The sequence below is a fragment of the Etheostoma cragini genome, chromosome 13 (genome assembly GCF_013103735.1).
Source record: "Etheostoma cragini isolate CJK2018 chromosome 13, CSU_Ecrag_1.0, whole genome shotgun sequence".
Classification (NCBI taxonomy): Eukaryota; Metazoa; Chordata; class Actinopteri; order Perciformes; family Percidae; genus Etheostoma; species Etheostoma cragini.
This window is the reverse complement of record NC_048419.1, coordinates 21,149,512-21,171,815: the sequence shown is the minus strand read 5'-3', so window position 1 is coordinate 21,171,815 and position 22,304 is coordinate 21,149,512. Positions and strand designations below refer to the sequence as shown.

At 38.7% G+C, this 22,304-nt stretch overlaps 1 protein-coding gene across 2 annotated transcripts in view; it reads right to left on the bottom strand.

Moving 5' to 3' along the window:
* Positions 1–22,304, bottom strand: part of tmem132e (transmembrane protein 132E) — a 330,057-nt gene that overhangs the window by 34,185 nt on the left and 273,568 nt on the right. For both annotated transcript variants that reach the window (XM_034889700.1, XM_034889699.1), the window contains exons 3-5: positions 20,719–20,859; positions 9,799–9,991; positions 2,265–2,408 (exon numbers count right to left, since the gene is read on the bottom strand). In XM_034889700.1, the coding sequence (XP_034745591.1) occupies positions 2,265–2,408; positions 9,799–9,991; positions 20,719–20,859 (478 nt within the window). The remainder of the gene's footprint in view (positions 1–2,264; positions 2,409–9,798; positions 9,992–20,718; positions 20,860–22,304) is intronic.

Below are 22,304 nucleotides of genomic sequence, written 5' to 3'. Positions count from 1 at the left end.
TTTATCTGAATTCCCAGAGTTTTTTATCAGGTGTAGTCCTTTAATCAGACAGAGTACTTATTATAGGTGATCTTAATATCCACGTGGACGTTGACAACGATAGCCTTAGCATTGCTTTTGACTCACTAGTAGATTCAATTGGTTCCAGTCAGTGTGCATAAGGCCACTTAAGGCTGACATATGGCATCGAAATTGAAGATTTAATAGCATTTCCGCAGAATCTTTTATTATCAGACCATTCTCTAATAACTTTTGAAATCTTATTACCTGACTAAAGTAAATAAAAGCTTCTACACTACATGCCTATCTGATAGTGCTATAGCTACATTTAAGGAAGATATTCCAACAGAATATAATTTAATTCTGTTCCTTAATAAAACAGTGGACCTTTATGTTAACTTTAGTCCTTCGCAATTTTATACATTTGTAGATGGCTACGACCTGCCTACAGAGGACTTTGGACTCTGCTGCTCCTCTCACAAATAAGATGATGAATCAAAGGAAACTAGCACCTTGGTATAACTAGTAGCACTAGAAAGAATGACAAACTCAGACACAACTGAAGTTATTGTGCTGGGCCCTAAACACCTCCAAACTTCATTATCTAGGGATATAGCTACTCTGGATGTTATTGCCCTGGCCTCCAACACTACTCCCAAAAATCTAGGAGTTATTTTTGATCAGGATATATCCTTTAACACCCATCTAAAACAAACCTCAAGAACAGCCTTTTTTCATCTTTGTAAAATTGCCAAAATTAGGAACATCTTGCCTCAAAATGATGCTGAAAAACTAGTCCATGCATTTGTTACTTCCAGACTGTAATTCTTTATTATCAGGATGCTCAAATAAGTCCCTTAACACTCTCCAGCTGAACCAAAATGCTGCAGCGCATGTTTTGACAAGAACTAAGAAATTAGATCATATTTCTCTTGTATTAGCTTCTTTGCATTGCCTTCTGGTAAAATCCAGGATTGAATTTAAAATCCTGCTCCTGACCTACAAAGCTCTAAATGGTCAAGCACCATCTTATTTTGAAGAGCTCTTAGTGCCTTTTTGTCCCACTAAAGCACTGCACTCCCAGAATTCCAGAGTTATTCAGAGTTACTTGTCGTTCCTAGAGTCTCTAAAAATAGGTTGGGAGCAAGAGCCTTGAGCTATCAGGCTCCTCTCCTGTGGAACCAGCTTCCGGTCTGGGGGCAGACACCGTCACCACATTTAAGAGTAAACTTAAAACTCTCCTCTTTGATAAAGCTTATAGTTAGGGAGTTACGAGTTGCAGTATCCGCCTAACTTGGCCTACCCGCTTCTTGTCATAGTCATCAGATTCATCCACCATATAATTAATAATGTAATCAAACTAGAGGGAGGCAAGGCAGCACAGGCCAACCAGCCTCCTTTCTTTACCCTATCTCTCTTAGTCATGCTGTAATAGTTTTAGATTGCTGGGGACTTCCTGTGACACACTGAGCTCCTCTCTCCTTTATCTTTCCATCTGTGTACATCCATGTCCCAGAAATGCCAGTTACTAACCTAGCTCTGGGGAGTCACTCCCCGCAGTCCTTATTTTCTTTTTCCCCCAGCATTTTTCCTTGGATCAAGGAGGCTCCAAAATCCTGGATGCAGCTGTCGCCCTGGTCCTGCTACATGTCCTGCAATGCCGTGCTACATCCCGCTACGCTCTGCTGTGCCTTAATGACGAGCAGTGCCCTGTTATGCCATGAACTTCTACAAACTATTTTTTAGTCACTGGTCCATTATCTTTTATTGTGACTGTTATTGCCACTCATCATTTCAACCCCAACCGGCCCTGTCAGACACCACCTACCAAGAGCATGGGTCTGTCCGAGTTTTCTTCCTAAAAGGAAGTTCTTCCTTGCCACTGTTGCTTGCTCTGGAGGGAACTACTAGAACGGTTAGGTGCTTGTAAATTGATGTGGTCTAGTGTGGTGTAGACCTACTCTATCTGTAAAGTGTCTTGAGATACTGTACCTTGATCTCAATTGATGCTATAAATAAATTAAATTTAATTTCTTTAGAAAGCATATAATGGAGCTTCCTTCTACTAACCTTTGTCAACATGTTGATCTACACATAGAGTTTTATTAAGATCCATTCATTTGATCTGAGGAATAAGGAAATATTTAAACCATAAGTGCAGGGAGCAGCCCAAAAATTAAGGTTTCATGGAGTAAAGGGACTACATTTTCTAAATTGACATCTTCTCCCAGATACAGAGATTGAGGAAATCAGATTCACTGTACCTTAACAATGTCTTCATTGGAGGACTTGCACTGCACAAAGGCTGAGACGTCAGTGACTGCTCCATTCATCTCTATGGAGACCATTTTGACAGGAATGGCCACAGTGCGTCCGGTCAGAATGGCTGTGTTGATAATTTCAGTGTCCTACAGAGAGTGAGAGAAAGAGAGAAAATAGGCATGCTATTCATTAAACAGTGAAAGGTAGAAAGTGTTTTTTTCTTGATATTCCATCCACATTGCTGATGTCCACATTTAAAACCATTACCACCAGGGCCCCTGTGCCTCACAGGCGAAACTGTCAGTGGCAGACCGGAACTCGATTTACTGAGATGTCTTTCATTGGACTTCATCAATTACAGTTTTCATTTCAAGAAAGCTGTCAACTGTATGCTGGTGAGCAACAGGAAGTAATTGAAATAAGTAATACTCTTAGCCTTTATCATAATGGGACACTCATTCCTATTATGGCCCTTCTAGGTAAATCACAGCATCAAGCTTGAAGTTCAAGCCACATTCAAAAAATGGCATTTACTTTACCAATACACAGGATCTACTGCAACTATTCATTGCGTTACTTTAGGTTGACTTGGATGTTGGAAGAGATTGATTTTTGTCACAGAAGGAATCTCCTTAGGGATGGATGCCTCTTCAATTCAATTTCAATTCAATTTTATTTATAGTATTGAATCATAACAAGAGTTATCTCAAGACACTTTAGAGATAGAGTAGGTCTAGAACATAGGCCTACTATAATTTACAATTCCAATAACGTCCCCAGTGATAAGCATTTAGTGCCACACTAGCAAGGGAAAAACCATGGGCAGGCTCTTAGTGGGCGATTGTCTGACGGTGCCAATTGGGGGTACGATTATAGGAACAATAAAGATAATGGAACTATGACTAGTAATAAAATTTGTGGTAATCTTTTCAGAAATGTCTACCTTGACTCTGTAAAATGCAACACAAGGTGCAACAGTCAACATGATGTGTAAGAGCAAACTGTTCTGTTAATATGAAGTATGAAGTAAGAAGTTTGACAAACGCAAAAAACACCACAAAAAAAAGTTTTTGTCATGATTTCATCTGTTTACAAAATTGTTTCAAACATAAATGCTTAGTGTAACTCCATTATGTATTTTCCTTGCTAAGCACCATTTTGAGGGGATTTGAAAATGAATGTATAAAAGATAAATTTGGTTTTTATTTGCGCCAAATAAACACAGACAGCATAAAGAAATTCATGAAAATTTCTAAGTAGTTCAAATCAACGGATCGCTCTATAATATCCAAATTGCTACTCAACCATTTGGAATTTGGTGATTTTTTTAGTTTCTCCTTTTTTGGAAATTGTGTGGTAACTTACATATTACACAAATATTATAGTGTTCATGGAGAGAATGTCTGTTATATTGATGCCATGTTTTTGCAACAGCATATTGTTAAAACTTCTGAATATCAAGTGGGATCAAATTACGGATCTGGCTAGTTGTACTCACTAAGGCCAACATTGTCATCCCATCTGCGTTTTAATTTTGAATGTACTGGGAATACAAACAGCCAATTAGAATACACACCAGGCCTTCAGTTCATTATTTTTTTGCAGATCATGTAAGCTGCAAGAGGGTAAAAAAGTGTTCTCATTTGTGATGCACAATTAGAGACTGAGACCATGTAAATTTGTTCAAATCAAAAATAGTATTTTTTAAATTTCTGCCCGACACCTAAAGTCTTAATGAGTCTAGAGAACGGAGTATGGGACTTTCTTCCCCCACTAGTTTCTCACGGCTCAAGTCCCAGAATTATTTATGCATTGAGGGAATAGTAAACACAGACTCTATTCTACTCGGTGTAGCATTAAGCAAATAACAAAAGTAGTAGTGCGGATGTGTCCTTTGGCATGACCCTTTACCTCTGACAGTGACCAAACAGCAAAGCAAACTGAAGTGCAAAGATGTAGAGAAGATCTAAAGATTCAATCTGAAACCTTTTCATTTCTTTTATTTGAGCTGTTAGGCTTGAGTTCAAACATCTTTTCATGGAAGACCTGGCTGACAGCATCCATATTCAAAAAGGAGAAAGATGAAGCATAAGAGCAAATAAAAACAACACTAAAAACCCAACATGTGAAGCAAAATCTATGTCAATATGATTGGTAGTAACTGAGGCTATTACCAGTAGAGGTATTTGCCATGGACTTCTGCAGCTTTTTCAAATGGCTGGAGCTGAAGTCATTAAAGTTTTTTTGTCCCTTTTGAGCAGAGCCACTTACAATATGAAATAGGGGCTGAAAAAGATTAAATTAATTAAAGGTGACAAAAAGTGAAATTTGCAGCTACTTTTAGATAATAAAAATGTAATGTAATCTTAATTGCCTGGGCCAGGAGATTTTTGTGAATATAGTTTTGACAATGTTAAAAATTCAACATAGTAGGATCTGTCTGAAACATAACATGCCCTCTATACTGCATGTTCTGGAATAAAAAATATGATTAATGATGCTAAAGCTCCAACAGAGACCCTTTTACTAAGTCCAATCGGAGCATCTCAAGGCCTCATTATTTGTTGCTAATAGTGTATATTTTGAGAATCCTTTGAAAATTGTCTGAAACATCAGTTTGTTTCCAATCACATCACCCACAATATACGATCATTTTTTGTCAAGGTAGCAAATTGATTTATTCTGACTGAAGCCCATCTAATTCGATGAGTCTTTTAGATGCAATCATACAGCAAACTCTGTTGCAAAACAAAAAATCCAGTGTTTCAGTTAAATTAGTGTTTGCGACTACAGATAGGCAGAGCAGCTTTGTTTGTATTTTGTAGGGTTTATGAAACATGGCCAATTTATGGGAAGCACAGAAAAGCAGACCTCTATGGATAATTGACTGGACTCTGGGGCAAAATCCTAATTGAAAGACATCATCCCTAAGCTCTACTTGCTGTTTTGGCATCTGGTAAGCATTACACTACACAAGACACTTTACAATTACATGTCTGCTACTTTGGGAGCACTAATTATGCTTACCTGAATCCAGCTCGGAACAAAAATCAGTCATCACAGCACAGAGCTATCATTTCATAATTACTATGTTCTATATGAAGCATAAAAACAGTTGTTAGATACCAAGTTTAACAGCAATGCAAAGTATTGTAATTTTACAAAAATGAATTGGTAAACAGTGGTGCTGTTTATGAACCCATGCTAACGTTGAATATTTTTACTTCATATTTATCGTCTTTGACAAAAATCATAGCTGTGGGGTTTGTGCCACACAAATCTTTTATTATTATTTGTTTTTAATTTAACATCTGTAGCTGCTGTGGCACAGAGCAGCTAATGGAGTTTTGAAATCTGGCATAACCGCTCCTCCCTGCTGTCCATCATCCTTCCTGTTTTCTTGCCTCTTCAGCTCTATTTACTCAAAGTAATAAGAATGTAATGGGAAAGATGACTTGGAAGGCTTGATGTAAACAGTGATCTAAATCTGTGGGACAAGTCTCAAGGTTGATTCAACTTTACCATTCTGGAATCCTTTCTCCTTTTACATTGTAAACTCACTGGTAATTACACACCATTCTCCCTCTTTCTTCGCCTTATCTGCAGCAGGTCAACTGTAGTTAGTGTAGAATCTGTAGTCTGCCAACCATAGAAACCCTCTTGTTCATTCTCTTTACTGTTGATTTACCAGATCTTTTATCTTTCCTTCTTTACACGTTCCTCAGTCAAACATTGCTGTAGGGGTCCATACTAGACCTTTGTCTCTGCTGATTTACACAAAATGCATCCTGTTTGTATTTTAGAGACAGAACCTCCCACCTGTTTCAACGCATTTCTGGAAGTGCTGACCTGTTCTACAAGCTCTCAGTGGGTGTATGGCACCAGCTGAAAAGTGCCGGACGGTTTGCATCCACTGCTCGCTTCCACATCTGCAGTCTGTCCAACTTAAGAGGCAGTCTTTTGTTACACTGTTCTGTCTCCTTGGCCTCCTTTTCTTTTAAGGTGCACTATGAGTTCCTGCTTTGTAACTTTTGTTGACGTTCCAAGTAAATTTCCAACAAGAGTAAGCTCACCCCTCCCCGTGTTACTGTTAACTTTCATGACTAAGGCCGTTCATTTCTGTTTGAAAGGCTTTAGTTCCTTCACCTGAGCAGCACAGACATACTCATTAAAAGGCCCTTGAGACAGATTGGTTGATTTATTAATACAATGTGGCCACATTCTCTGTGCTAAATAGAGTACATTTGGAACATTAAAAGATCACTTTTGTACTTCAGTGTCGTATTGTATTTTTTTTCAGTGATAAGAAGAGATTAGCACTGCTGCTGGGTTGAAATCCAGACTGCCAACTCAACTTTCATAGCCACAACAGCAGCTTTTTGCGGGTTTTCCATTTAACAATCAATCATAGTAATTGGATTATTCACATCACAAAAAAATAGCCTTGAGGGCTGTTCAAAGCACAATATGCAGGAGAGGTTAAACATAACTGCAATAACAAACAACTGCAGCTAAGGAAAGCCCCATCGCCAGTGTTCCTTTTCTTCCCAGATATTGTAAAGAAGTCACTCTTTCAAATTTGTTATGTCAAGATGAACTCCATTGGGTTAAAAGCAAAAGGCAAACAGATAATATTAAAAACAACAATTAAAGGGGCTGTATTTGAAATACTGAAACAACACAGTGGGTTGGAATTGCCTCCATAGACACAGTCCCCCAATATCGGAAATCCCTATGTTTTTTAAGACCACACGCACTAAGATCCATGGTGGACCTTACAAAACAAAGAACAGAGACAATTGGGTTACAACAAACACAGAGGGGGTCAGTGTGACTTCCTTCTCTGCTCAGGATGCCATTTCTCTATATTTTACATAGCAAATATGTGTATGCTTTGAATGTCGAGTACTGCCCCTTTAATAATATATTCAGAAGAAGATATTCATTTCTGCTATTTTCCCAACCTGATCTGTACGTAACTTACATTACTTGGATAAAGCTCAATATGATTATAAATTATACATTTACACATATCTCAGGAGGGTTAATTCATTTCTCAACTTTTTAATTGTACATCACACAACCCTGTTACTACACACCATGTCATTAAGATTCTCAACAACCTGCCATGATGATAAAGTCAGTCTGTTCTGTTTTCTCTGAAAAGACCAGCTGTTTGCTCTTCATCAATCATGTATGATGGGGTGTTACCATTGTTTAACTTCTGGAACATCCACTTTCTCTATTGATATAATTTACAATCCAATTAGTCACCACAACTGAAATGATGGATTAAACCTCATCTTTCAAGGTGACCACAGGTGGCCGACCTGCAAGGATCAAACTCCTTGAAAAGCATTGCCTGTTGATTAAAGTTTTAAGGGTTACTCTGACTCAGAATTCCTCTTTTTTTCGCCCTTCACAGTGCATTCTGACAATGTCAATCAATCAATTTTAGTTGGCAAATGAAATCGTAGGAGGTGCAATTTCAGTGAAATGTTATTTGAAACAATATCCCATCAGTTGCTTCATCATGCATTCATTTATTATAAAGCCAACCAGCTCTCCAAACCAGATAACAATATAGGTTGTTTATTCCTATCCTGTAACACAACTCACAGGCGCATTTCATTAATTAGTGCCCCTAAAAGTGGCAGGAAAAAAGACCTGAGTGGTTGTTTTTAGTCGTAAACATTGTGAAATGGTCTCAATTACCTTTAGACACAAAAATGTATCCATAGATCTACCTACCAAGTAATATAGAGTGCAGAGGTGGCAGGCTGCTACACAAAAAAGGACCAACAGTTCCTGCCATATTGCTTCATAATGAACATTTTACAAGGGAAAGTCACATAGACAGAAATCTAATTTTGCTGCGAAGCTAAACACATCAGCGTGCAAAACAAGGCAGGGCCGCTTTATTTAGCAGATTTCAGCAACAAGGCATACACAATGCATGCTAATCCCAAATTTCAAGGGAACCAAAGATGTGGAGTGAACCTTATGTTACAACAGATGTGCAGCATAGACAAATTCATAACTGAAGCTCAAGTATATTTGCTCTATAGGGGAAGAAAAGTTGCAACTATGCAAATAGATGTCAGTGAATGTTATACTGACCGAATACCTCAGTGTTCTTGAAGAGCCTCAGAGCTGCAATATAAACCTTTGCCCACCATGAACACAGCAATGCGCTCATTCACATTCAACAACTGCCGAACGTCTACTTCTTCTCCCCACCTGCATCCTTTCTACTATGACATTTATGTACAGTACAATTTAATGAGCAAATACCATAAGGGTTAGGACTTGTTTCACTGGCTTTCACTTAAACAGGTGAGTGAAGCAAGATCACAAGAGCAGAAGTAGTCAGGGAAGGCAACTCTTGCTTGATTAATGTTTTTTCTTCTTTTTTTTTTACATTATTCTGTTTACTAGCCTCACTTATGCCCCCTTTCCCAAGGCAAGAAGAAGAGCCCCAATTAAAAGAACAATATGTGTCAGGACTTTCTTAAAAATCAGCAAGCCATTGCAGAGACTACAGATGTTGATTAGATTTACTTAATCTCTGACAAGCTGTCAGTATTATTTCTGGTAATGAATACATAATATAACCTATACATCACATTTACTTACATACAAGTGCAGGCTACCATTAAGATAGATTAGGATATTTAAAGTTTTAGTGGAGATAAACTGTCCCTCATGAGATTCCTGATGCAATGGGAAGTCCTATGTTGAAGGAACTGCACATACAGATCTTAGATTTTGAAAAACACAGTTTGCAGGATAAAGCAAAAAGTTTGTTCTACATTAACGCCGTCACAATCTGCACAAACTCAAACAGGTTTGGGGGCTATATGACGTCTTGGGCTGATGTGCAGGAATGGGATACATCCCTATTCATGCTTTTGAAGGACCAGTAACAGATACAGTATGCTTGCTTTCCAACACACTCCATCCTTTTTTCTTACTTTAGTTTAAGCCTACAGTAGGAGTATGCACTGTGCAGCTGTTTAAGAAAACATTGTAGGAAAAACACTGTGCATTTAAAGTAATAACTTCACATAAACCATGAAAAACACACTAACATCTCCCAGCTACAAAGTTTTATTCTTTAAAGAAGCCGACCAGATATAACAAACCTTTGTGTGGCTGCTTGCTCTGTGCAGCCACACATTGGGTGGTGTAGTATTTCACAAAGAACAAGGCTTATATGAGATCAGACCTGCTGACGGCATATGTCATTATGCCTTCTGACAGCTTATTGATCATCTATCATTACATTTTAAAAGCTTTAGGCATTTCAGTTCTGGTGTTTTGGTTTCTTTTTAACAAATCTTAACATGATTAATACGGAGGAGGATTAAGGCCACGTGTGAATTTTTTTTTATTGAGATCTGAGTTTAAAGTCAGAACTATAAGAATAAAGTCAGAATTCTGAGCTTACACTCAGAACTCAAATCCATTTGGCCCTCATCCGTAGACTAAGGACCCAAGGTAGTCAGATCATTTTAAAAAGTAATAAATACTCACCATGGCCAGAGGGATGATGGCCTGAATATCTCGCTGCACCACCGTCAACTCAGTCACAACCTTCTCTGAGTCAGGAGGTGGATTTTGGCCCTTGTAGTCAATGTTCCAGTTGATCCTTCTGGTCACCGAGAGGCTGGTGAAGTTCTCCATCTCAAAATCCAACTGCATCACCTCGACATTACCCAATACATCCCTGCCGGACCATAAAAACACAGAAAAAAACTGAATTCAAAAAACGCTCATATGTCAGTAACAGCAACATGTTCATGAAAAACACAGAATAACAACACATGCTCTCACTGCATCCTGCATTTGTTTTGGAAATTAAATTGTGTGTATCATTTTTTAATAATTAAACATGTCATTTTAGCCGACACACTGCCCTGCCGTTATTTTTAAAGTTACCCCTAAGTTGAAAAGAGACGTTATGTATTCATTAAGGCTTCCAGATGTAAAGCACTGCAGCCAGAAGCTTTCGAGACAAGTAGATACTTGTCAAATGATCTATTTTAGTATTTGTTATTTATTCCCTTTAATGTTCTACATCTGCATATCTGAAGGTGTGTCTTTTTTGTGGAACATAAAATACATAAACAGGAACAAATAGCATATACATACAGAGTTTGCACATTCAGAAAATAAATCATAGCTTTATTGTCTTGGTACTGAAATGACAGAAGAGCTGATTGTACTTTTAAGATAGTTTTCCGTTTGACCACAGTATTCTGGTTGGATCAGTGAAATAAAATAAAAGGACCGTCCAGAGAAGATTTCAGAATAAAAGCCAGTATCTAGCAGTTGGCTTCTGGTGAAGTGTAAACAATGCTATGCATGCAGCAAAGCTCACGTAGGAGGTCCGTCAAATTCATTAACTAAATGAGTGTCCTAACATTCCATTCAGTCAACAGTAGTCTCAGCAGCTCCTATAGTCCGATCGTGGATCTCAGACTGACAGACACATGGCAGTTAACATGGCTGTAGGATGCTAAAGGTCACAGTGTGCTGTGTACAAACTGAAGTTCCATGACTAGACAACTGACTAAAATAAAAACATTGCTTACTCACATAGATTTAATTAGTTGATTAGTTGAAAATAAGCGTTGAAAGCAAGCGTAAAGATATTCAGGTTTCGATGTAAATACTGAAGCTGTAAAGTGACAAAGCGCCATTCATTTTAGTAGATTTTATGATTTTGTTTTCCAGCCATTATAATAAGTGGTTTCCGTTCAAAACCTTCTTGATTAAATGAGGTCAAGGTGAAGAAGCTGAAACTCTGCTAAAGCATATTACAGGAATCATTCTCTCATACAGAAATGTAATCCTTTAGTGCCGTAATCCCTTTATAAATTGTTTTTTTGTCTAGTCGCAAACCCTGAATACAAAATGTACCTTCTATAAAACTAAAAGGATTTGTAGACACCTGGATGAACCTTACTTGAATCTAACTAATGACTTATCAGTGCACCAAGCTAATATGTCTTTACATCTCATTTTGCACAGCTTAGATCAAAGTTACATTTTGCAGAGGCTTTTCTGAACCTCCCTGCATTTCACTGCCCTTCGTGGTCCCCATTTCCTATTCAGGCTTTGTACCTGACCCTCTTAAACAGACCTAAAATATATATTGCCTACTAGCTAGTGTGCAACTAGCTAGCTAGGTAAGCCTTCTTGTTTGTTGAATTTGCGATATCTAGCAAATAAAACTCAATATCTCGCAAAAGTCAAGATCTGAGAAGTGTTTGTCCCCAGTATATGTTTGGTTCTGTAGCCAAGAGATAATTGGTGGAAATCTTTTGTGATTGGATGCAGCTGGGGACCGCCTTATATATAAGGATCCAAGATGGCGGCCATCTGTAGGCAGCAGACATTCCTTCTCCTCCTCCTCATCGCCCAACTGGCCACAATTCTGCTTTTGTTCAACTTTGTTTCAGATTAGGTACCGTTTCTTTTGGATAGTAAGGGTGGACTGCCAGAAGTGTTATTCTTGTTTTCTCCTGTTTATCAGGGAGGTTTGTCAGGGAGGTAAGTCTATTGTCATTTTTTGCCATTTTGTTTGTTTGTTATATTTTTATCTGCTAGACAGGACTGTTTGTTATTTTGGTGGTAGGCTATCCTGAAGCCTCGTATGATTTACCTATATCTATATGTTTATTTATATATTTTCTGCTTAATGTAACATAAATAAGTTTCTGACATTCAAATAATTGTTTGTGGCTACTTGGGAGACGGGGAAGATGGAGCCATCATGTTGTGTCCTAGGCACCTTTAGACCGGGGCAACTGTGTGCGACTGTGTGCAGTGTTTTGCCATTCTGATTCAAGTATGGTTACATTTAGAAATCTTAAAAGACTTGGTTACGATTAAGTAAAGATAACGATCTTGGTCAAATATTAGAAAAATCAACAGTGACTCAAAGCAATGGACAGAATGCATTAACATATTCAATATTTAATCAAAACCAACGTCTTTCACTAACGTTGACCTTACATAAGTGTAAGTGTTACAAAGCCTAAACCTTACAATTCGTAGGATGCATTAGGCAGTTTCAAAGCCCGACCATCCAGCTCTGCCTTTTCACTACGGCTTCCTGGTTTTGAAGACAGCAATCCAATTAAAAGTATTTGGCAAAGCTAGTTAGTTGTGTACAAATGTATTTTGTAGGGGACTGGGTTGGATTGTCTTGCTAATGCAATAGATAAAGCTTCATGTCAGACATCTCCCCTGATAATTAAGTTATTTGTGTTTTAATTTAAAAAAAAAAATCTAATCTGACGGGAGACTTATTTATTTTCCTGAAGTTTTTTCAATTTATGCATGGGTCTGCGAGAAGCTAAAACTGATGAGAAATGACAGTTTTCTAATGGCCCTTCCTGCCTACTTAGATGGAGTTATCATATGCAAGGGATTAATCAGTGATTGCCTCTGATTGAAAGCAGTGTGCAGGTCGTGTCAATAAACAATCACTGCACCTCAATGATGATAGCTAGCATTCTTCTTCTCTCTTAAGGCCCGAGTGCAGAGCTTGTGCAAGGAGATTGCAAATTTGGTTCTGCCTCTCGCTTTCAAATAACCGTAATTGCAGTGGCTGCAGATTCGCTTCTGACCAATCAATAGCTTTTGGTATGTAACCTAATTGCTCTGATGGCCGTGCACGTGAAATATTTGAGCATTCTCTTTTCCCTTCTCTGCAGTGCAAAGATACCAAAGACTTTGCCAGGGATCTCTGCTTTACTATCGCAAACATGCCAGTGATGTAGAAGCGATAACAGCCCTCCTGTTGAGAAAATCCAGCTTGTTGGGTTTGTAATCCTCAGGTTCAACAAGCCTTACATGAAACCATCTCACTGGTGGCGAAGGGGCAAATTAAATCTCTCTCCACCCGTGACGAGAAGCATCCCGCTTATAACTTCACCTTTAGCGGAGAGTGAAACGCTCTCTGTCTGTCCTTCACAAAAGCAGAGAGCCATCCCACCATTCAGTCTGAGAGCCTTTTAATGAAAGCTGGATCAAACTATCTGTATGAGCCTCCACCCACAAAAGGTTCCTCTCAGGAACATCATGATGAGATCTCAGCCTATTTGTCTCGACATCACTCACTGAAAACAAACACCCCCGTCTGTCTGTGACACACTTAAGCTGTCATCAATATGGCCCACTAGAGTGAGTACACGTACAGCCGCTCAATACAGTGTCGACTGCCATCACGCTGGAGGAAAAGAAAAATGATGTTTACAATGCACTGATTTGGGATAGAGGGTATGCTTTTTTTTTTAAATTGTTAAAATGTAGGCTAGCTTTAAAAAAGCGGGGAAAATCATGCAATTAGCAAGTTACATTTGACATTCTGACAGGATTTTTGAGATCTGACTCACATCATAAAGTATATGTGAAAATATCACATCACTGTCTGTTTGCACAAGCTCTTATCAGAATTCCTAATGATTGCTGTTCTAAATGTCTATCTCTTACCATGGTCTATAAAAACAATAACCAAACAATAAGCAAAACCATGTCACTTAGATTGGTGAGCATTTTTTCTCCTCACAGCTCTAGTAGCTACCGTGTTACAGTATGTCTACTTACATTTCCTTAGGGCATGCCCATGGGATTGTATGGTGACCTTTTCCTCAAAATATTAAATTATGCATGTGTTAGCTAATTAGTGCCATTTGAGTCCAGTTCCTAAGGTTTCAGAGAATATAAAGGAATTACCCCTCCACAAGGAAACGTTTGGTGAAATTTCCTGTGCTCTGTTCTTCATTATCTTACATTATTAAAATGAACAATTTAAAAATGTCATGTAATTATTCCCTCCAGTTTTTAAAGCAATTAACATAAAAAATATTGATGTTGTTATTGATGTTGGACATAAAACCATTTTCAAAAAGTAGTGGGCGATAAAGAAAAACATCGTAAATGAGTGATTTCAGACCAGTGGAAGAGAGGAAGGAAGTAAATATGGCTCAAGAGAGTCTGGTCTTGTTTCGATCAAGTTAATGATGTAGGCTCATGTCTGTATAGCACAAAGTATATATTTTAAAAGCTGTAGCTTGGGGCTTTTTCAGAGCTCAGGAGGATTTTATTCTTTGATCAGAGTTCTGTTTGAACTGATTAACAAGGAGAGTTCATTGGATCAAAGCACCGCAAAGCAGAGTCACAACAATAGAAGAACAGAGATGGTGAACAGAGGGCTCAGAATGGTCCATGCTTAAGTCTGAGATTCATTCATTCATTCATTCATTCCTTTATTCATATTTATTATACAGGAAAGTTAAAAGTAACATTACATTACAATATAAACGGACCCAACTCAGTTTAAAAACTGGTTTTCACCAGGTTCCTGTTCTGCAGAATCATAAAACATTAAACATGGTTACAGCACGTAGGGACAGACGTTTGTACAGGACATTGATATGGACTAGACAAATTTGGACAACAATACAGTTACATAAGGACAAAGACATTTATACAAGATATTAGCTGGGCTAGACAAATACGGACAGTGCAAATAAGGCTTGGACAATATATGAGCAATTAATGTGTGCAAGTGTAACTGTTGAGAAGTAGCTGTTTGTATGCCTTTTTGAAACATGTGATGGATGATAATGATCTGGTGTGATCCGGAATGTCATTCCAAATCTTGCTGTGTGTATAGAAAAAAGCTTTCTGACCAAAGTTGTTTTTACATTAAGGAACTGGAATAAGTGCCTGTGAGACTGACCTAGTGGGGCATCCTGGTCTCATGTGTGTCGGAAGAAGTGCAGCAATTGCTGGTAAGGTGGCATTTTGAATCTCAAAATTAAATGCAATTGTGTGGCTATAAAGTTTTCGTATGTCGAAGCCTTAGAACGTGCAAGTGCAATGCAATTTTGAGACCGCTTTGGAAGGTAGGTGGATCTCGAGAGCTAGATGGTATAGTCGTCCTATTGGTTCAGTAATTTCCTTCGTGGTAAGAGACCAAATAGGAAGACAGTAGGACATAGTTGAAAACACAACTGCATGTAAATAGGTCTCAGAAACAGAAGAAGAAAGATTTTATTTGATCTTATTATAAACATAAAGTTTCTGATTCAACATTTTGTTAAGTTAGACACATGTTTCCGGTATGTAAAATTGCAAGATTTTGATGAGCCATCATTCCAGTCAAGGTTAACATCACCCAAAATGACAAGCATCTTTGTTGTAAGAGATTGAATTATGTCAGAAAGCTGAGATAGATCAACATTTACACTGGCACTATGAGGCTTCCTGGTAACAATAATGGTAATTGCGTTGAGATGTAAAATGTACAACCAGTTTTAATGTTTCACTTTCAAATTTAGATATTAGGTGCGCATATTTCTGACTCACATAAAAGGCTACTCCGCTGCCGGGCTTACCAGTGCGGTCTTTACGATAAAGTTCATAATTTTTTATGAAATGAAAAGAATCAGGAATGATGGGAGTTAACCATGATTCTGAAATTGCCATCACATTCATCTAGTTTGAAAACTAGGCTTCGAGTATTTAAATGGCAGATTTTAAAAGCCTTTGGTGTTACCAAGTTGACTTAGATTAGTTGGACTTCCTGGGTGAAGTGTTCTTCTGTGTGCTGTAACTGTTTTGACTATTGGACCAAGTGAACAAGTCTCTGGGGAGGAAGTTGGAATCGAAGAGGGAGTGAGAGTAGACGGAGCTGGAAGTCTCAAATGGCCAAAATAGCCCTGAGTTGTAGGTAGAAGTATACACTGAGGTTGTGGCACAACAGTAAACAGTCTGTTGCAGTTTGCATGTGCATATAGTCCCCATATGTGCATATACTTAAAGTTGTCAAGAAGATTTTTGAGCCATGCCCGGGATTAAGCTCAACATTTCCAAGAAATAAGAGCATAGTTATTAAAAGTCTTGATGTGGTTAAAATGTAATTAGACTTTTTTTTGGTTAAAATCATTACAGTGTGGGCAGCAGATGGCCGAGCACGCCGCAGCCGGGCTCAACCACACAGGGCAGCGGCCCCGGGGGTCCGATGGCTGGCAAGCCCTCCGCTCCTTGAGGCAGTGCAGGTCCATAAACGCCCGCAGTCCACCTCCTCAGCTCCAGCAGGGCACAACCTCTGGGCATGGCCCCCTGCCGGACAGCACCCATCCAGACCGTGCAGGCAATCTGCCTCCACACCTCCCAGGCAGAAGGGCAGGCAGCAAGGGGGATGACTGTGGACAGGAGCAGGAACGTTGACGGCATCCAGATTTTGGTGGAGCTTGCGTTGACGTGCGTGAAGATGTTAAAGGCCGTCTAGAGAGTCAAGGACTGGTCCTTTGATTATTTCATGTCCATATAAGACGGCTTTGGCGAGCAGCCACATATTACAATTGGAGCCAGTAGAATGTAAGTATTGCAGCATACTTGACGAATATCAGACCTGCAGACCCCTGGATTGTTGCGTATTTGGTTTGTTGCAGTAGTAGTTCACAGCCACCTGTGACTGCTTTCGCTGCTGCTGAAGCTGACGCCATCTTCAAGAAAGTCTACAGCACTTGAGTCTGTAACACTGGTTTTAAAAAAACAGGCTAGGGATGGTTTATTGAAATTAAGAAGGAATATAGAGGCAGGGTTGGTAACATTTTCCAATATACAATAAATAACTTATGGGCTCTTAAAAAGAATGAAATATATCCTTTAGCTGCTCTAATCCTGTAAAAACTCCCTCCAGTAACTGCTCTGTGGTCCTCTAGGTAACAGGGATTTTGCTGCATTGAGGAATTTTTGGCGCCCCCCCAAAGAGGTTTTAGCCGGCCCCAAAGGAAAATCCCCAGTGCCAAAATGTTAAGAACTGAGGGAGAATATACTACTTCAAATCTTCTCCGACTGTATGTACGACAGCTGAAAAAGCAGAACATAAACTTGAACTTGAAAAGGAGCGATTATCTCAGTTTTACTGTTGAGAGTGAGATTTTAACGGTGGTATTTTAATATTTGTTTTTAAGCAGTTTTATTCACTGGGGTTTAATAGACATTTTTGTTAAATTAACTTGTCAGAAATAACAGGCAAATGCGTATAGATTTCTGTCAAATAAGGTAACTCATTGCCTTTACTGTACACAGACTGATCATGCTTACTGTCATACGTTGTCTTACTTAATGCCCCCCCCCCGCCCAAAGGCCCTGTGGAAAAACCCTGGGTAAGAACCACTGCGCATACTCTACCCCTCCTGTGCACGAGCTTGAGCTCAATTTGCATCGTCACCGCACTGCTAACAGTAGTCATGTTTGTTTTAAGGATTCAGGATTATAATATTTGCGTACTGGTGAATGAGACATGAAGTAAAATTGCACTCACGATGCTCATGCACTTCTGTGTGTGGGGCGGAGCGCCAAGGGTAGGGGGAGGGGTTAGACGGAGCCCCCGAGGAGATGAAACTTTCAAATCTTGCTTGCTTTTCAACATTAACAACCCTGCCTTAAAAGCAAAAGTTTAAAATGATTGGTAATTACTCATGTCCCGACTGGGACAATGGTAATGCCACAGCCATTTTAAGAACATTATTCATTTGGAATCCATTGACCGTGATCAATAATGCATTGGTTCATGTGGCGTTATCAACGAGCTGCCAGTGGAATGAGACTGTTCCAGATGGAGGGTTACAGAAAAATAAATACGTTGAATAATTCCAACACTGACTAAAGAGTGATGTGATGAAGAGAAACTCCAAGATAAGAAGAGAATAATAAAGAGAGGAGAGTGATGAAGAGATCACCCTGAAGGGAAAACATTGTCACCCCATTTCCTCAACTTCAAGTAATTTGGAGCAAGCAAAACCAGATGTTCAAACAGAAATGGTACTAAGATGTATTCACCAGTGAGATGCAAAATGATGCTTGTGTATGTGTAATTTGTCTTTTTGTGGGGGAGAAGTGGGTATGTGTGAGTAGGTGGGGGCTAAATAGTGAGCAGTTACTTCTTAGCTGCTTAAATCTTGCATAAAAAACTTATAAATGAAAACATGTATTAAACTTAGAAAACATATTAGATCAGATCTGCTTATTACTGAATTGAATTGGGTAATGAGGGGAAGAACTGTCTTGAGAATGGATGTATTTTGGGGCTCATTACTGTAAAGTCTCGGAGTCTTATTAGGCTGTAGCACCTAGTTCAGTCCTGCAGTAAAGGCTCATCCACTCAAAAAAGACAAAAGGGTTGGACATACTTTTTTTTTTGGATAAAACAAAGAAGGTGCTGAAAGTATGATAACAATAACTATCCACAAGAACACATGTAACATGAATTGCAGGTCTGTATTTGGCAGATTATTTTTGAAGAATTAAAGAAGCAATGGACCTTTTTCATTACCTTGTTTGATTAAATTTGTAGGAGGTACATTTATTTGTAATAGTCTATAATGCTGTGTATGCCAAAAACTATATAGTCAGTCACACAGACATTTAGGAGAGGCTGTTGTTATGCATAGGAAAGTATAAACTATTGTTTTAACACTGCCCACAGGCAACAAGTCCTCGTTAAACTAAATAGGTTGTGTGTTACTGCCGCCCAAAATAACTTATGCCTTTTCCAAAAAAGATTCTTATGAGGATTTTCTGCTCCCCCGCCCCTGTGGTTAAAATCTGGTGAAAACCACTGTGTAGGATTGCAACATTTCCTGCTTAGGTGCCTCATAATACTGTCAGAATAAACACTGTGGCAGAATGCAATGCAATGCATGAAAAGAAACATCTGGAGCGCCCAGATTTTCACAAGCACTTATTTCTCTACAAACACCAACATATAATTACATACGTTACATTAAATCGTATAGAAATGTGCACAGTGCAGCTTTGAGTTTAAGCATCTCATACTACATTAGGTTAGGAAAAGTAATTAGCTTCACCCTGCTCTTGTTATTTAACTGGTAAAGTCAGTTCCCACAACAAAGAAGTATGTATGTTATGTATGTTCCACACATCACAAATTACTGGGTCGATATTCTGTTGGAATTCCTTACTTAAACTTCGAAAGGCTTTATGCGGACCTTCAAACAACCTTAAATACAAGTACCAAACCAAGTTTACAACTTATTATTTCCAAAAGAAAATCTTCAGAGGCATGAGTGCTTTTTATATATATATAAAACAATTTGATATAATAATAATATTGAATTCATGTTCAATCAATTTGATGGTAAAGAAGAATCAAAACATTAATTCTTCCGTGACTTTATGACTTCAGATGCACATTGTTTGTCTGTTTGGCTTTAGGTGGCCACAGAATTTACTGCTTTTTTGACAAAATCCAGTATGACAGATCTCTCTATCCATGCTTGACCCCCTACTGAACATATCACACATGGTGACAGAGTGGCAAAAATTACATGACATGGGTCACTAAATATAGCAAGAAAGGCTGCCATGAAGGCGCTAAGAAGTAAACCAGAGAGGAAAGGTGGATTTCTTTTTCAGGTAAGGCCACTCGGTTCTCGCTCTTTCAGTATCTGGACCGGCAGTTGCTAAGGTCTCCAAGGCTTGGTGATACCCCGGTTTACTCCCAGTGCTTCAGTTCTTAATGAATTAAACGCATCACAAATTTTGATTTAGTGTTGTACATTTTAGGTTGCTTTTCCTCAGTGGGACTAGTTTAAAGGAAGGCTAAGCTGCATCACTTTAGTCCCTAAAAACTGTAGAAAAAGACTATGGAAACAATATTTGCTGTACTGTTGAACTTACTTTTCACTTTCCAATTCCCAATTTACCTCTGTTGTATCGGAGTAGAGGTAGATATCCAAAATCCAAAAGCTCCCTTGCTTCATACCACTTTTGGTCATGTTTGTGTTTTGTAATTTTGGGGTAAATTGAACCTTTAAGCTGACTCTACATGTCACTGCTGCTCTTTACTGGTCCAATCAGTTGAAGGCTGTATTCCTTAACAAATTCATTAATAGGCTCTACAACATGTAGACTACTTTAAGCTTGCAAATCACTTAGCAACTCCAGTTTCACTATTACCATGAAGTTGCATTTAATATTGAATCTGCCCAGACAGAGTCCATTACAGTCCCGTCAGACTCTACAGGACTGTGATTAGGTGTTTTTTACTCCTTGATGAACTCCGCATAATTACTGCTCTTAGACAAGATCTCATCTCAAAGGTATTTTAATGCCCGCAGTCAAAACCACCAACCTCAACACTCTACATAGACTGAATTAACAGCAGATGTAATTAGACTAAGCAGATAATATCTCCAAGTATGGTGTATACTTTTATAAGATGCCTTAGATCAGAGAGTGAACTATGACTGTTACAAGCAAGCAAAGCTTTTTAGAAAACTTTTGTCCAGTGGTAAGGAATACAGATATCATTGTCTTCGTGTGGCAGCAGCAGGGACAGCAATCAACAGCTGCAGAAGTTGGTTAGGGAGAAACAGTTGTTTAAGCACAGGGATGTTGACTTACCCCTGTTTGACTGCTTTGTTCTTGTTCACATCGATGGTGGTAATGGAGTGCTTGGCGCCGGACTGCACTTCCCAGGCCACCTTCCACTGGGCATTCTTCGACCTGGTCTCGAGCAGGTTCACCCCTTTCTTTGCTTTGACCCTGCAGGAAATAGCAAGGGAAAAAGAATGGGACAGGTCAATTTTATTAGAGGGGATGATTTATGTCCAGGGTCAGAGGTGAGCGCCCTCTGTTTGAAGCAGTCCTCCAACTTGTATTGCGTCATGGCAAAAGCAATTCCACAGATGAATCAATAACAGAGATGGATGAATATGACATATTATATGATATATGAGCCAGAAGGCTAGGACTACTTCAGGTCACAGTTTTCACTCACATTTCCTATACAAATCTAATATGTAGGGCTTCATAATGCACCCATTGGGCATTTATACAGTTATATTAACCACTGACATCTGAAAGCTTCCAAATTTAGTTCCCATGCTTTGTGAAAAAATGTACTAACTAATTTTCTAATTTGAACAGATTAAATAGTTTTGGATTTCCCAAAGACACAATCCAAAAGACACATCATCAGGATACTTGATTGATTGTGAGGTGAAATCCTCCTTTTTATAACCCTCAGCTCATCAGGGAGAACATATTGCACTGAGCATGCATGTTTTTTTTAATCAGAAATACTTTATTGATCCCCAAAGGGAAATTCTGTAATATATTTATTTTATTTCACCCATTTTCCAATGAATAAATATACATAATCAACATTTAGATGCACCACACGTCACTTGATCCATATGGAAGAAATACATCCCAATGTAAATACAAATCAAATTCTTCTCTGGCATAAATAAACCATAAATAATAACATTAAATCTTATATATACATATGTGTAATCTTTCAAACATGTACATTCTCCTGTGGCACAATTGCCACAAATCTACACACCCGTACATACACTAGTGAATGAAGAATATTTTACACGTTCACATACTGAACATGCATGTGTGCATACAATGCACATACTAAACAAATGCACCTGAAACATCATGGGTTTAATATTGAAAAGATGTTATCGGCAAGGAGGTTTTTCTGATGAAAAATTTACGTTTCTGGTTCACAACTGCTAAAACTTAGCCGGAATAATTCACAAATGCATTTTAGTTTGGAACCTCTGAGTTCATTTTTTGATTTCCAAGGAGGTGTTATCAACGGCACATACTACAATACCTCTGGACGCTGTTAGATTCTCGTCAACAAATCAAAGCAATGAAATGTCGTAGCGCTAAGCAACACGTGCAAATTGGGGCGGTTCTTGATCCGTTTTGAGGAATGGGCATACACTTTATCAAATTACAGCTAGGTTTAAAGTTTGAGCTGAGTTTTGTAAGCTTGGTGCTTTTTTTTGGATACACAGTAACAATCAGTACCTATGTCCTGTAACTACATTTAAGCATGAAGCTTCTATATTATTTAGCGTTTTAAACCCGCCAGATATTATTTAACGGCTGTGGGCCCAGGGACCTGGTCTGAATGTGATGGGGGCCAGACATGTCTGCCAGAGCAAAAACACAAGTCGGCAAATTCG